At 36.4% G+C, this 14672-nt stretch overlaps 1 protein-coding gene across 1 annotated transcript in view; it reads left to right on the top strand.

Annotated features, from left to right (window-relative positions):
• The window catches only part of LOC126964712 (NK1 transcription factor-related protein 1-like), a 33754-nt gene extending 19303 nt beyond the window's left edge, over window positions 1-14451 (top strand). The window contains exons 3-6 of the mRNA XM_050807989.1: window positions 2445-2462; window positions 11534-12001; window positions 12833-13034; window positions 14304-14451. Of these exons, the coding sequence (XP_050663946.1) occupies window positions 2445-2462; window positions 11534-12001; window positions 12833-13034; window positions 14304-14451 (836 nt within the window). The remainder of the gene's footprint in view (window positions 1-2444; window positions 2463-11533; window positions 12002-12832; window positions 13035-14303) is intronic.
• Window positions 14452-14672: the final 221 nt, after the last annotated feature.

The following is a 14672-nucleotide window of genomic DNA, read 5'->3' as shown; positions in this document are numbered from 1 at the left end:
TTTAGGAAATCCTTGTTTTGTGGTCTTCACCCGTAAACGTGATAGGTGTACCAGAAGATCACCAGCCGACGGACCATGGCGAAAGCAAAACTATCGCTTGGTCTTGGCCTCTAAGTACACCAAGAGCTGACAGTTAATTATACTTACAATAATTTCAGAGGGAAGGGAAGTTATAGAAATAGACCTAAATAGGCGTAGGCCTAGCGTAGGCGTAGCAGCGTAGGCGTAGCTAACAGTAGTGTTAGCTTGATTCAAGCTGTCACTTTTTTCAGGGATCGGATGGACGAGGGCTATGATTTTCTAGAGATAAGGGCTCCTTCATAGGTTTTGTTATAAAATTTTATAATAAATACCAGACGGTATACTAGGATTCACTGAGCACAAATTTAAGGAATATATTAAAGCTACTTTGACAAATAAGGTTTATAGCAGATTGTATAGAAGATGCATAGTGCTTGACTGGATCCGCGCAGGTCACTTAAAATTGTACATATTATGTAAGTTAATCAATTTGTTATTATAGAATAACATAGATCATAGGATATAATAGATGGACTGGTAATCAGGGGCGTAGCTACCGCCGTATTTGCAATATCAATTATATGGGACCCCCGGACCACGGAGACCCCCGTCGTAAGCAAAAAATAATAAAAACTTTTGTTGCTTGCCGAATAAAGGTAAGGAGAGTGTACTACAATTGATTTGAATTGTTTGTAAAAAATTTGTAAAAGGTGATAATTATGATGAATAAATATTTGTTTTCATTTTATGCCAACCCAATTTTTTTCTATTGTGAGAAATCTTTACCTTTCATGAGGGCTTCCAAGCAAATTTTTATCCGCCAAGTCACGCTACGCCACTGCTAGTAGTTATTTTCCCCATGTTTACGAACTGATATCGCTTCATGACGTTTACTAAGTGTTGTTTCAATATTGTCACTGGTAAATAGAAATATTTATTTCAATTCTATTCCCGTCAAACTTTTGCCTACACACTACGCCTTTTTACATAAAAGTCATTTAGGTTGAGTGCCGGAATAAGCGTTAGTATCGGAGTTTATGTAGTAGAATCACATCGACACATTCATCAACAGTTCAATCAATCAACACAACAACAAAAAATCATTCAAATTCAAACATATTTATTCAAAATAGGATGTGACCTCACTTATAGTCAAAAACTACCAGTTCCAAAACGATTGCCTCAGACCTGAGAAGAATGGGCGCAACAAACTCAGCACGCTTTTTTTTCATCAAAAAAATATGTTTACAAAGTAATATTGTACAATTAAACTTATTATATTCTGAGGGCGGTCCATCCATTCCCAATTTGTGGTATCATTTAGAAAGTCGTTTATGTTATAGTAACATATACCACACAAACGTTTTTTTACAATTCTTTTGAATATCGTAATACTTTTGTTTATGAAATCATATGAAATGACTTATTGAAAGAAAAGTATTCCTCCTATTCGGAAATTAATGCCTCAGACCTGAGAATGACGGGTGCAAGAAACTCAGCTTCTTCGTTTTTTTTTTATAAAATTTCGATACAATCAAAAGAGCCTGCAACACGAACGTTTTTTAACAATTCTTTTGAATAACGTAATACTTTTGTTTTGAACATTTTCTGGGATCTGGTTGTGAAAGCATATACATACATCGCCCCACAAAAGACTTACCAACTCGACTTATGACCGTTCCTGGTGTTAATATTATGTTTTTTTTTATGGAATAGGATGACAAACGAGCGTACGGGTCACCTGTTGTTAAGTGATCACCGCCGCCGACAATCTCTTCCAACGCCAGAGGAATCACAGGAGCGCTACCGGCCTTTAAGGAAGGTGTATGCACGTTTTACGTACGTTTTTTTTGAAGGTACCCATGTCGTATCGTCCCGGAAACACCGCACAAGGAAGTTCATTCCACAGCTATGTAGTGACATGGTTATGACAGTTTCTAGCAAATTCACTTATATGCCTATGAATATTTATTACATTATCATGAATATATTGAGAAGCAACACTCAAGATGTTTATTTCTTTAAAGCTCTCAATGATTCCTTAGGACCTAGGTTATAAATAGCGCGAATAGCCCTCTTCTGTAGCACAAATATTGTATTAATATCGGCAGCGTTGCCCCATAGCAATATACCACAGGGCACAATACTATGGAAATAAATAAAGTAAACTAGTCTTACAGTTCCAGTTACCAGTGGGAGGCTCCTTTGCACAGGATGCTGGCTATATTATGGGTACCACAACGGCGCCTATTTCTGCCGTGAAGCAGTAATGTGTTTCGGTCTGAAGGGCGCCGTAGCTAGTGAAATTACTGGGCAAACGAGACTTAACATCTTATGTCTCAAGGTGACGAGCGCAATTGTAGTGCCGCTCATAATTTTTGGGCTTTTCAAGAATCCTGAGCGGCACTGCATTGTTATGGGAGGGCGTATCAATTACCATCGTCTGAACGTCCTGCTCGTCTCGTGCCGTATTTTCATAAAAAAAAAGCCGCATCTATGTCAGTTAATTATTCAATTCAATATCCTTGTCTAATCTTTTTAACCGCGTATGCTGCAGAACCAAGTCTGTTCGCCAATCGTTCACTATGGATTTTATTTATTATTCATAGATAGTAGTAATACATATTACTTATAACAAATCTCAGTTAATCAATTGTCATATCTATTGTTGCGAAGTTCGCAGCGATCTCTGTATTGTCCAATTTGTAGTTAGGGTTGGTTCTACGAAGTTAACAAATGATCGCTGCAAGCGACTGTCCCCGACCAGTACCAAGTGCCGAGTGCTTACTCTTAATAACTGACTAACGATTGTACCACGAACTACAATATTGATACTTACCTTTTTTTGATTGAATACTATGTGGCGGGGTTATGCTGTTGGTCACTGTCTGACCGGTTTGCGTCAATGTAACGTAGTTTTAATATGATTATTTATTTTACAATTCCTTATGTATACTTTATTAATATTAAAAAAAAATGATTTTAAATCAATTATTTTACTTGAAACGCTACTCATATCACCACATACTATAACACAATGTTGCTTCCTGCTATCTGTCAGCAAACATAGTGCTGAAATCATTAAACTACGAAATGGATTTTGATACGGTTTTTTTTAAGTAAATAGAGTGATTCAAGAGGAAGTTTTATATGTATAATACATGCATAATATAGTAGAGACGCGCTGATAATTTTAGAGGTTTCTAATGTGATGTCGTCAATTAACACATTTTTGCGCTTACATTGCAAACGCTGTCTGAACCCTATAAGATAGATAACAATATAATGTAGGTACTACAGTATTGAACATCTTAATAAGTTCTACATCTCCATTTTTAAGCTATTGGATAGCTTCTATCGCGGGCCTTGAGCGTGGGGACCGAATCCAGAAATTCCGTAACGAAAATAACCTAACACTTCCTTACTAGATGTATAAAGATATTTCGGCACGCTTTTTACAGTTGCCGTGGAACAGCGGTTATCACATATGCTAGTAGTAGAACCAGTTGTGCAGAAGGTCCCAGAACTGGTTCGAGCCTGGGGTACATCTTGATTTTTTTTTAATTTCTTTATTTTTTGTATGACGTTTTTTTAATTTTTGTTATTATGACAAGCATTTTTATTAAGTTTCACCTGTCCCGTTGTCTGTCTGTAATCAAATCTTGCAAGTTAAATTTTACTCAGTTCCCGTTTGCTTTTTTTAAAATTATTAAAAAATATACTGCATAAATAAAATAAATAAATAATTATAATTGCATAAGTTGATAAAAAAATGCTATGCAATAGCTTCACCGCGGCAGTCCCCGAGTGCCACACGTCTTTTTTATTCTTTTCTGTGGGCGATAGTTCCACCTGGCATAACACAACATTTTTACGAGAAATGATGGATAAATACATTGTTAATTTCATATCAATACGGCCCTTTACAGCATGTAACTTAAATGAATATTATGGAAGATATTACAGATTTAAAATGCAGGGACTTAGCGGTTGCGGCGGTCCCGGCCGGAAAGCATTAGAATGAGTATCATCAAGTTTATAAAGTATTGAAGTATACGAAACTTATTTTTGTATGTTATCATTGCTTATTGTTGAGATATTAATAACGGGATCACTCGGAAGTGACATTATTTTTTATTTAATTTTTACTATTAACTTAGGACAGATCTAAGTCTTTCCGGGCAGCTAGTCTAATTTAAGCGTGAAAGCTTTTAGCTTTAAGATATTATTTATTATAATTTTAAGCTTTTCAGCAGTCAGCTTTTTAAGTTTCTCCTTGTCCATGGCTAAGCGGAATAGTTCTTGGACTATCTTGATGCCAGTCCATTCCCTTAATTTGCTGAGCCATGACTTCTTTCTTCTTCAATACCTCTTTTCACAGCATATTTTCCCCATCAAAATAGTTTGAAGCAGGCGGTATCTATCATTGCGCAGTATATGACCGAGGTACGAGATCTTACGCTGTTTGATAGTTCTCACCCACTCGATGTTTTTCTGCATTCGGACAAGGACCTCTGCGTTAGACACTTTAGCTGTAAACTTATAATAATAATAATATTGACACACTTACACAAATTATCTTTCTCCAAACTAGGCATAGCCTGTACTATGGGTACAGGACAACGATATACTATATATACAATACAATATACTTACATAAACATAAATAAATACATATAAACATCCATGACTCGGAAGCAAACATCCATATTCATCATATAAATGATTCCACTACATATGCGGAGCATTCTACGTTATGTCCATATCTCGAAAAGTATCAAATAAATAAATAAATAAATAAAATAGCCTTTATTCAGATAAAATACTTAATCTAATTTTACATGCATTATTATTATTTAAATTTGACAGTATTTTCCTTCATAAGTTATATATATTTTTTTTTTTAATTAGTTGAATAATTATGGGTTTTGTCTGTTTGTCTATTATAGACATAGGCCTCCTCCAACTGCCTCCACTGACTCCTGTTTTCAGCTGTTCTAGTCCATGTACTACCGGCAACTGCTTTAATCTCGCCTAAATGGTCTACCTCGGTTTCTTTTTCTGTCTCTCGGATACCAGTTCATTATAGTTTTACACCATTTCTCTCGTCCTCTTATAGTATGCCCCGTCCACTTCCATTTAAGTTTCCTTATTATAACAGAAACATCCTTTGTTTGCGTTTGCTTTTTGATTGGTGATGTTCTTATTTTGTCTGATAATCTTTTCCCCATCATGCTCCTCTCTGTAGCGTTTTGACAGACTTCTAATTTTCGAGCGTGTGCCTTTGTAAGGGCCCATGTTTGACATCCGTATGTTAGGACAGGGAGGATGCAGGTGTTGAAAAGTTTCCTTTTGATGGTCATGCTTATTTAACTATTTTTCATCACTTCTTTTAGACTCCAGTACTTTTTCCAAGCATTGCCTATTCGCCTTTCTATTTCCTTTGAAGTGAGGTCTGACGGCGAGATTATTTGGCCTAGATAAACGTATTCATTGACATATTCAATGGTGTTGTTGTTAATAGTAATTGGGTGTTTTACATCGTTTTTCATAGCTTTAGTCTTCTCAATGTTCATAACCAATCCTACCTTTCGGCTTTCTTAGTATAACATAAATGTAGTACCAAAATGAGCCAATCGTGGTACACGCAGCGGGCTCTCGCTAATATTACATCGGCTGTTGTTTACTTGCCCAGAGCTATGACACTCACTTTCAACTCACAACCTTTACACAACCAATTGCTTCAACCCCACAGCCCACACCTCTCTCATACTTACCGCTTTAATTGCTTTGAATATTATAAATAAATTATTTTTCGAAACTTTCTTTCTTGCTTCTTGTTTATTAGAAATCACAACTAAATATACATAGATTTCATAATTAATTCGATCCTAACTACGGCTCTTACATTTGTAGTTCGGTGAGGTTGTATGTAATGAACTACATTGATTAAACTTTTTTGTTACCTGGAACAGACATAAACACACATACTTAGACAACGTATTTGCAATGTTTTAACAGAAATCAATTTTTCCGTATAGAATTTCGGTGAATATCTTTAACACCAGTAGCGACTTTGTTCAGTTCTAGTAGCAAGCAGCTGCCCAGATCTCTTATGATCTTCGGCATAGGTTGAGTTGGTATACTGTTGGTGGACTGTTCATTGTCAGTACATTTATGAAAATTTAATATACGTTCACAAAAATCGTCACCTTTTTGCTCTTAATAGTGATTTTCATTATTATAACACTAGAAATCAGGGATTGCTTGTAACTAATTCTAGTAGGCTTCATAATATACATCATAGCTTTAAGGGTAAATGTATACATTTCTATAATAAAGTCCCAGCCACTGTTCAGGCATTATCTATAAATAAATTTAAATATTTTATAAAAAATGGCTCTGTCGTAAATCCTATTACTCCACTGCTGAATATCTAAATGATCGGACAGCCTGAGACTAGATTGTGATTATTTTATAGCGATAGAAATGACTGTACAATATTGAATATTTTTTATTAAAAAGAGCGCAAAAAAAGAATGCTGGGAGAGTTTCCTGCGCCGCTTCTTCTCTCTCAGAGCGCCATTTGTTTCCGAAGCGGTAGTAGTAATTAGTAGTTATTAGAAATGACATCAAAAAGAATTCTAAAGGAATAAATTTTGAGAAAATAAATGCTTTTTATGCCTTTTAAAACATCTATCGATAGTACATTACATTAATATTAAGCAAGGTATTTTTCTTCTTCTTCTTGGCTGCATTCTACAATTCTGAAGGTCGTGTCCGTACTTAAAAGTTTCCAATAGTTGGTCACTAAATCCTTCCACTCCTTTCGGTCCTCGGCTTTCCTTATTGTGGTCGTAGGTAGTCGTGGTAGGCCAGTGAGCAGCGGTGGATTTACACTAGGGGCAGGGCACTTCCATTATTCGTAAATTATAATTTTGGCACGTTTAGTCAAAATTAATAATAAAAAAGATTTAATCAATTTATTTCCTTGGAGATTTAAAATAATAATCGATTTTTTTTTATTTTGTGGAATTAAGGAAATTTAATTAGTATTTCATATTTTTACTTTAAGTAAAATTCCAGTATTGGGGCGGATTTTTTTCCGGTGCCCAGGGGCGGCATTAAGTTTAAATCCGGCCCTGCGATCAGCGGCTGGGTGAGCGTCCGCATGGTCTTTTGCCCTCCACCTTGCCTATGACTATCAGTTTGTCTTATTTACAATACAAAGCTAGAAGCTACGTATCATAGGACTGATAATCTTGAAACAGTGTCTTGACAGAAGTGTTTTGAAAATGACCGAAGCCACATACAAACTTCTGCAAGAAAATCTTCGTAATTCTGTTTCAATTAGCGGGGTGTTAATTTAAAAAAACACTCCTAGTGTTTTTTCTCATTCTGACTTAGGTCAATAGAAGAAGACAGAGTGAGAATTAGCAATGCTTTAAGTTAGCAGACTATTATGAATATGGGGGATAATATATACAATCACAGACCTGTATAAATACCACTGGAAGGCTGTTCCATATGTTTGACAGCAAATTTTTTGTGCCTATTTGAAGCGCCACTCGCGAGCGTCCAGAGAACTAATTTTGACGTATAATACAGATGGCTGCGAGTGAAGCGTACAATACTCTGAAGTATTTTTTTGCATTTTAAATTAATTTCGTTCGCATTCCGTGTTATTTATACTTCAGGAATCAACGTGAATATAAAGAATACATTTTTTTTTTTGTAAATAGTGTCCCACCATATATCGATGTTTGCTGAGGTTGTCATCGCTAGTTTTAGTATCGCAGACTCTCGCTACATGGCTAACAGCGCCAAAATGGCGAATATCAAATAGGCGAAAAGCACTTTGACAGCCACCAGTCCAGTGGTATATAGTAGAGGTCAGTGTGTACAATATATAATATTTATGGTTACACTTTGGCTCACAAAGCAAAATATATCTAACAAGGCTCTCAGTGTATTGTACAGTTATCTAAAGATACTGAAATCTTTCGAATATCTATAGATATAGACAGATAGATGTTGCAGTAGCCAAATCCCAAAATTGGCCACTTGACAGCTTTCCAAAACGTGTCTTATTTACAATTATTTATATTATCCCCTCACATGAATTTTTCAGCGAATAAATACTATTTTAATAAATTAAATAATGTTTTCATAATTAATTTTAAATTTCAGCAGTCAATTAGTTATGTTTTTTAAGTGATCACCCTCACTTCTAAGATTAATACACAAAATATAAAATTTGAAAACAAAATTTTATGAACGTTGCGAGACTCGAACCCACGACCTCTGGCGTTCCGTGCCAGTGCTCTGCCAAATGAGATAACCGTTCGAGTGACGCTTCACGAATGTTCTAATAGCGTCTATGTAGGTATTAAATTATCAATTTATAAGTACAATTTAATACGCAGAGTAATTTTAATTAAGTTATTTAAAATAATCACTTACTTTGGTTTGACAGAAAAATTATTGATGCATTAGCAATTACAAGATCTTCAACATAATCTATCTTTTGCATGCGTCTTTGCTTTGATTTAAAAAAGCTGCAAGAAGTAAATAAATCAAATTAATTAATTAATTAAATCACTAACAGCTGATAATGTCTGGGCGATTGATAAAATCAGAGTTGACTCCTCTTCGTCTAAATCATTCTCACTTTTTGAGTGTTTTTTTTTATGGCTATAAGGTACGAGATGGGCAGGACATCATCAGAATCAGCTGATGGTAATTGTATAACCCCTAAAAATGCAATGTCGCTCAGGATTCTAGAAAAACCCAAAAATTCCGAACGGCACCGCAAATGCGCTCGTCACCTTAAGACAGAAGATGTTAAGTCTCATTTGCCCAGTAATTTCACTAGCTACAGCGCCCTTCAGACCGAAAAACAGTAATGCTTACACATTACTGCAAAAAAAGCGCGTACACCTTCCTTAAAGGCCGGCAACGCTCCTGTGATTCCTCCGGTGTTGCAAGAGATTGTGGGCGGCGGTGATTACTTAACAACAGGTGACCCGTACGCTCGTTTGTCCTCCTATTCCATAAAAAAAAAACATTACTGCATCATGGCAGAAATAGGCGGCGTTTTGGTACCCATAACCAAACCCAACGGAAGACCAGTGCATTTTTTCAGACCAGCAAATATGCTGAGTTGGTACCTTGTGACGTATAGAAAATAATATTTCTCAATTTTGTTTTATGTTTTATTGTACTATATCGTCATGAATAAACTTTTTTTCTTTCTTTCTTTCCTTCTTCATAATCTAGCTGGCATCCTGTGCAAAGGAGCCTCCCACTCCAATTGTTCTATTGAACTGGTAATTGGTTATAAGTAACTTTAATTTCCTTTAATTTTTTGTGTAAAAATAAAACAAGAAAAGGTACATCGATCTAATATAAGTTGTTTATTCAAACTAACCGACGAAATTCACGATCTTTTAATTTCTGGCACGTTTCGTTTCGTTCTGTTTTGTTTGTGCTTTGGAATAAATGAGTCTGTTCGACAACGGGCCCCTCTGTTCAATAACTTAACATAATCTCCATTGCAAATGTTCCAGGCATTTCTTCTGCATTACCTTTTTGTTCTAACGGCTAAATGATCAAGTCATTTTCATGTTTACATTAACCTCTGACGTAAATTATATATTTAATTGCATATTGTTCAAATATTTTAGGTGACATTTTCTTTACATCTAAACACTTATGTTATGATATATATAATTTTAATAAATTTGCTTCGGACGGCGGATTATTTAAGTTATAACTTTAATTGATCTGTTAAATGAACACACACTGCTATTCAATTGTTAATAATGAAACAAACGAAATGTCTCATGTATTATAATTTTTGAAAAACTCTTTTATTGGTACTTTATACCTATTCACAGTTAAGTTCAATTACATCTTTGTATATTTGTTCTTCAAAATTAAAAAAATAATAACAATATAATGAAGCAAACCTTATATAATAATTTAGTGGCCCGTAAAGTATATAGAACCGTACAACCTCCTTGTTTATCCACGCAATAAAAATAATGACTCCCATATAAAACTCCACAACGAAAGCTCGTTCAAGCAATTCAAAAGAGATATCTGGAAAGGTATTCATCTCAATGTTTTGGTTGGAGGAATTCACGTGAAAACATTAAGACCTCTCTAACCGACATTCAGAGGGTTCGCTAAAACATATTTATTCAGAAATTATAACGAGAAACACTCAAAGCGGGCCCTCACGCCGGTAACAAGTAATCGCCAGCCACCATTACTGACTCTGCGATTTAGTTCCGCGGTTTGAAAAGCGACCCGTGAATGGTGAATGCCCACTCCTCAGCATTTTCATGCAAATTAAAAGACACAAACGCCATAGAAGATTTTCCCGCGCTAAACCTACGATTCGTGAACGCATTCAATTGCTCGAGTGAAACGGAACGCCCCCGGGCATTAATTAGAGCAGAAACTCGTGTCTATGGTCGTTTTTTAAACTTTATGAGGTCGCCTTTGTGTGAAAGCTGTTTGTTAGTTAAAGTGTCAAGTCTTACGATGTGTTGTGCTTTGTTTACGAAACGTGGTTAGTTATGACTATGACTGTTAGCACCCGCAATTGTATTTTGTTGAAAACCAAAAACGCAGAGACGAAAACTTGATTTTGTATTTATTTCTTCGGATTGTTAATAGTAAATCTTAGCACACAAATCATTAATTATCACCTACCTTAAAGATTTTCTTTATGATTTATAGAAATATGATCTAACAAAACAAACTTTTAACTTCATTAACAATACTATGATTACATTCAATTAAAACAATCACTACGAGGAAGTGTACCAAGAATACTGGCAGCATTTTGCGCGTTGGATAGGCTGATCCATTGACCGAAATAACTGCCAGTGCTTGGGATTCCAGTAGCCTTATTGTATAATTAGAATTAAATTAAGATTAGCGAAAAGATAAAGCTACAGATTCAAATGCTGATTTTCACAACACATACAACATTAATAGACTAGATTAAGAAATCAATTCACAGTTCAAAGAAGACGATGAATTTGAGAGGACTGATGAATCTAAATTTGTTAATAATTAACCCTTTACGTGTTGTCGAAATTGATTATGAATTTCAATACATTGCTGTCTGCTGGTAACCTGGTGATTAGCGATTACCGCCATCCATATTCTCTTGCAAAACCAGAAGAATTACAAGAGCCAGCCTTTAAGTTCTACCTAAAGGGTATTTTTAAGAAGTACCCATGTGAAATCGATCTGGAACAACCGTAAATATTTTGGATAACAAAATTTTATTGTTTTTTGCATAATGGTATTTGAAAACAGGACGCTACACTTCACATGGTAGAATGGTAAATGCTGAAATTATATCACTGAATCAGCAATTTAATTCTAATCACTTGGACAACTGTAATACACTAACTAGGACTGCATGACCTGTATAAAACAAAAACTATTAGAAATTAATCATTAATTATTATTAACTTTGTTACAGTTAAAGCATTGGACGAGGAAAATGCCAGTAGATGTGATTCAACTGCGCATAATCAAGACAATTCTGATGACGAAATATCTGTCGGCGATAACCGTTCAGAAACTTCTACACCTCAGAGACATTATGAATTTGACACTGAAGATAAGCGAAAAGATAAAGCTACAGATTCAGATAATGATTTTCACAATGAATACAACACTAATAGACTAGATTCAGATTTCAATTCACCGTTCAAAGACGATGAATTTGAAAGGACTGATGAACCTATGAAGATATATGACCCATCCTTGTTCCACTTGTATAGATCGGATCGAGGGAAAGATGAAGAAGCTTTTGTGCCCGACTCTATTTCTAACAGCATATATGGACGGAGTATGGATCTAACGAAGACTAGTTTTCAGAACCAATTGCTGGCTGGTTTTGCTGCATCAGTTATCGCTGGAGGGTCCCAAAATGATGCACAGGATACTGCTGGTATTTATTGTTTTATTTTTTGCTTTTGAGGTTAAATAATCTTTGATTCTCTATGGATTCAACCATGCGATCGTTTCTCATATGTTCACTGAAGAGATATTAAATATTGCAATTTTAGGAGACAATCACTGTGAAAATGGTGGAAATTAAGTGCTATCTTAGCTTCTACCATCACTATCTCTCTCTAGGGCCTCTAACAAGCCCCTTTATCTGAAATATGTAGATAATTCGTATAAATACGCAATACAGTTGTCCCGTGATGGCGTTTAAAATATTGTGGATTCCTTGAGTTCCTGTTGCAGGGTTTATCATGTTCGCTTACATGGCATTGCTCGTGGCCACGTCGTGGGGCAAGAATTTACCTTCCCTAAGATATAAGATATAAGGCGAGGGTAGCGACGTCTTTTCATGTGTCATCTCGTAAACGAGAGCCTCTTATTGTGTCTGCTGGATGCTGTCATGGACTACGATTTTTCTTGAAAGCTCATGTTTTACTAATAAGTGATAAATAAGAACAATGTAACTTAAAATTTACAGGTAATTTTTCTTCGCGCTCTTACCAACTGAGTCAACCGTTCGAGTGACGTATGATTCGTAAATCTTGGTATATCTTGTTCAACTCTTAGGTTGTGGCTTCATCTACAGAATCTGCTTTACAGTTGATAACCTGCTCAACCCCAATAATTGCGTTTTAGGAAATTGACTTGAGATGTCGCTTTAAGTGATGTTCCTCACTTCTGGGATTAAAATATACCAAAATTCATGGATGATGCTGGACTCGAATTTTTCTTTATTTGAAATTGATAGTTTAATATGTGTTTATGTAATTAGATCGGCAACAAGTAACCCGTAGCTCGTCAGGATCGGGCCGCAAGCCACGCCGGCGCAGGACCGCATTCACACACGCGCAGCTGGCGTACCTCGAGCGGAAGTTCCGCTGCCAGAAGTACTTGAGCGTGGCGGACCGTGGCGACGTGGCAGACGCGCTTAACCTGAGTGAGACGCAAGTGAAGACCTGGTACCAAAATAGGAGGTAGGGGTCGTAGCATCGTTACCAAAATACGTCAACCAATACAAAACCCAAGATGATAAATTGAAATAATAGGTCCTTATACAACGTGGCGCTCAACGGCGACATTAAATGAACACACGGATAGAGATACTTAGCCATAATCATAATCATAAAAAAAATGAAATCATCTCAAATGATCATGAAAAAAAATTTTCAAAAAAAAAAAAATTCAGCTCAATTTATTCATACAAATAAATTATTTCGGAACATCCTGTAGGTAATCTAATAGCCGAGAGCTAACGTAGGCACTGACAAATACTTTTTCCACGTCGCGCCGTAGCCGTTAGACCTCGTAGTTCAATGTAGCGCCCACGTAAGTGTGATTAAAATTTTGTTTTCATCCCTATCTATTCGAAAAGGATGACTTGGTTCACCTTTTTTTTATGGAAAAGAAGGACAAACGAGGTCACCTGGTGTTAAGTGATCACCGCCGCCCACATTCTCTTGCAACACCAGAGGAATCACAGGAGCGGCCTTTACGCGCTTTTTTTGAAGGTACCTATATGGTGTATCGTCCCGGAAACACCGCACAATGAAGCTCATTCCACAGGTTTGTACTACGTGAAAGAAAGCTCCTTGAAAACCTGTGGATGACCGCCACACATCCAGATGCGGGGGATAATATCCAAACTTGTGGCGTGTCGTGCGAAAGTGGAATTCGGCGGCAGGAATCGGGTGAAACAGCTCTTCGGAGTACTCCCCGTGATAAATGCGGAAGAAAGACACACAATGAATCGACATCTCTACGCAACGCCAAGTGATCCAGTCAGTAAATGGAGATTTTCGAATGGCCTTGCCTGCAATACTTGCGATCCGGCTAAGTTTAGCCGGATCGCAAGACTAACTAACTCGACTTAACCGAGTAGTGGGCAAACAAGTTTATGTTTGTTAGGTTACGTTTAAAGATATTTATTTCTCATTAAAAACATAATATTGTCACTTACACGAGAACATAAAATAATGTAATAATCTATCCGCCGTTCTTAACATGTTTCAGTTAATACATATCTAGTTACTTAGTATTTATTCTTCTTCACAAAATTAATAATTATACACTTTTACATGTCACTGTCATATAACAAATGTCAATAAACATACGCTTGCTCTGTTGTGTTGTTTGTTTCGTATTGTATTTTTTTTTTCAGTTTTGTTCCTTGTGTTTACATTATGATTGTCACATTATCATTATATATATATATATATATATATACATTTGTATATTTGTTTTAGAACAAAATGGAAGCGTCAGAACCAGTTGCGGCTGGAACAGCTGCGCGCGCAAGCGGCGGGCGGCGAGCGAGAGTTGTCTGCGCATGCGCTGCCACTCGCTTGCGCGCTACTTCCTCCGTACCCCGCCTACATGCACTGTCATCTGTGAAACGTTATACGCGCGAACATATATGCTAAGATCACTCCTCAAACGGGAATCAAGCCACTATTAATAGTACGAAAGTCTTTGGTAACATGGAATCCCCAAGGATCCTCATTTCAATTTCAAGCTTCCCGTAGAGGGCGGACTTTAGAGTTACTTGAGGCAGCGGTGAGGCTAAAGGGAAGATGACAACAAACGGAAACACTCGGTGCATAACCCCATATCTA

This window comes from Leptidea sinapis, chromosome 5, assembly GCF_905404315.1.
Source record: "Leptidea sinapis chromosome 5, ilLepSina1.1, whole genome shotgun sequence".
Classification (NCBI taxonomy): domain Eukaryota; kingdom Metazoa; phylum Arthropoda; class Insecta; order Lepidoptera; family Pieridae; genus Leptidea; species Leptidea sinapis.
This window is presented reverse-complemented; position numbering and strand designations above follow the sequence as displayed.